General features: G+C 38.5%; 1 protein-coding gene across 1 annotated transcript; it reads left to right on the forward strand.

The window, feature by feature from the left end:
• The first annotated feature begins 740 nt into the window (after positions 1 to 740).
• On the forward strand, positions 741 to 1,923 carry LOC150027810 (cyclin-A1-2-like). The gene is made up of 6 exons (XM_090301516.1): positions 741 to 871; positions 1,028 to 1,120; positions 1,295 to 1,428; positions 1,513 to 1,588; positions 1,678 to 1,754; positions 1,854 to 1,923. The coding sequence occupies exons 2-6, from the start codon at positions 1,055 to 1,057 to the stop codon at positions 1,921 to 1,923; spliced, it is 423 nt and encodes a 140-aa protein (XP_090157642.1). The 5' UTR covers positions 741 to 871; positions 1,028 to 1,054.
• The last annotated feature ends 350 nt before the right edge of the window (positions 1,924 to 2,273 follow it).

The raw sequence follows: 2,273 nt of genomic DNA on the forward strand, positions 1-2,273 counted from the left end.
AAAGAGAAGAAACCATTTGCATCCACCACTGCTTCCTCCTCTACCTCCTCCTCTAGAAACCGTTTGCATCCACCACCGCTTCCTCCTCTACCTCTTCCTCTTTAGTCGCTCCTACAAACGTGCCAAAGAAGCGTCCACCTCTCTCTAACCTCACCAACACCGTCGCTCACCGCAACTCTTCCTCTTCGGTACTAATTCCTCTTTTAACTAATTCCGCAAACTTAACACACATCGCAAACAGCTTCATTAACTATTGCTTCTTGCGAATTTCGCATTGCTAGGTTTCGTGCGCAGCTAAACTCGCGAAGACGAAGAAAGAGCCTGTTCCGCTCTGCTCAGGCAATAAAAGGCTTGCGTTGGCGAATGTCAAACCTATTAATGCAGTTGTTTTCCCCAAGGCTAATTCTCTCCCTGCGAGGAATCAAGCTCCTCCTCCTCCACTCGTTGTCACTGTTACTGTTCCTCCTCCGGTGCTGGATGCTTCACCTAGTACATCTGATGCAATGTCGGTTTCTATGGATGAGTCGATGTCTTCTTGTGACTCCTTCAAGAGTCCTGACATTGAATATGTGGACAATAGTGATATTGCGGCTGTTGATTCAATTGAGAGGAAGACGTTCAGCAATCTCAATATCTCTGATTCTGCCGAATCAGGTTTCATTCTGGTCACTTCTACTGAATATAAAATTATCTGCTCATGTTTTTACATTAGATATTGATTGAAGTCTTTGCATGCAACATTTGTAGTAGAGACATACTTGTTGAGTTGGAAAAAGGGGATAAGTTTGTCAATGTTGATAACAATTACGCGGATCCTCAGCTCTGCGCATCCTTTGCTTGTGATATCTACAAGCACCTTCGTGCGTCTGAGGTATAGTTAAGCTACATTTGAAAAATATATGCAGTGATCTCTGTTATTTTTGTTTTTATGATCAGAGTAAGCAAAGAAAATGTGGCTATTAGAATAATTGCTGTTTATTTTAGAATGTCGTATTGGTCTAATATTTTCTAGTTTTTGAAATATTAGGCAAAGAAAAGGCCTTCCACAGACTTCATGGAGAGAATTCAGAAGGACATAAACCCCAGCATGCGTGCAATATTGATTGACTGGCTTGTGGAGGTAAATGATGTTTGTTGATAACTACACATGTTAAACTCAAACATTATTATATTGCAAATAGGAATATGTAGGTAATATTTTATTCTTGGGGGAACGTCGCTGTTCTTTCCAATAATAGTTCAGTGCCACACCTGGTGTATATGGCTACATGCTAAACTCAGTTTCGGATTGCAGGTGGCTGAAGAGTATAGACTAGTACCTGATACATTGTATTTGACGGTAAACTACATTGACCGGTATCTTTCAGGAAATGTGATGAACAGACAAAGATTACAATTACTTGGTGTTGCCTCCATGATGATTGCCTCGTAAGGAGTCATACAAGTTCCTCGTAATTTTTCTGATTGATGGGGTTTCTAGTATTGATATTGGTTTTTGGTATTTGTTTGCAGTAAATATGAGGAGATTTGTGCACCTCAGGTGGAAGAATTTTGTTACATTACTGATAACACGTACTTCAAAGACGAGGTTTGGTTTGAATTCATTTGAGGCTTCAGGTTAACTGTTTATGTATGTATTTGAGGACCTCACATCTCAAGCAAAATTATCCGATGCAGGTTTTGCAGATGGAATCTGCTGTTTTAAATTTTCTCAAGTTCGAAATGACAGCCCCAACGGTAAAATGTTTCTTAAGGTACTGTAGTTCATAACGGATTAGTATGAGATTGATCGTTTGAAATTATTTCAAGCCGTTCTGATATAAAACTATTTTCTTTCTCGGTATAATTTACAGAAGATTTGTACGTGCAGCCCAAGGAGTTTTTCTCGGTATAACAGTTTTTCTTGTAACAATTATTCCCTAAGAAACAGCACAGACTTAACACAGTTGGAATGTTACTCATTAGTCTGGTGGAGTCAAGCAGAATATGTTAAAAGCATCACATTCAAAGATTACATTATTTGATGTGAAGAGGTTAAGTTAAATTACACATGAAAACTATAAGAAAATAGAAATCATATAACTTAATTGTTTGAAAATTGAGTGTGTTGATCAGGAAATTCCGCTCACCTGCAAGTATGTGATTGCCCGACAAAGATCTCCTTGAGAAAAAGAACTAAGGGTTGAAATAGCCTATGGAAGCAAAGGCATGAAAAATAATCCATTATGATGTAACAAAACCTCTATAGATAAAAGACTGAACATTAAGAATGA

This window comes from Phaseolus vulgaris, chromosome 4, assembly GCF_051622355.1.
Source record: "Phaseolus vulgaris cultivar YP4 chromosome 4, ASM5162235v1, whole genome shotgun sequence".
Taxonomy (NCBI): Eukaryota; Viridiplantae; Streptophyta; class Magnoliopsida; order Fabales; family Fabaceae; genus Phaseolus; species Phaseolus vulgaris.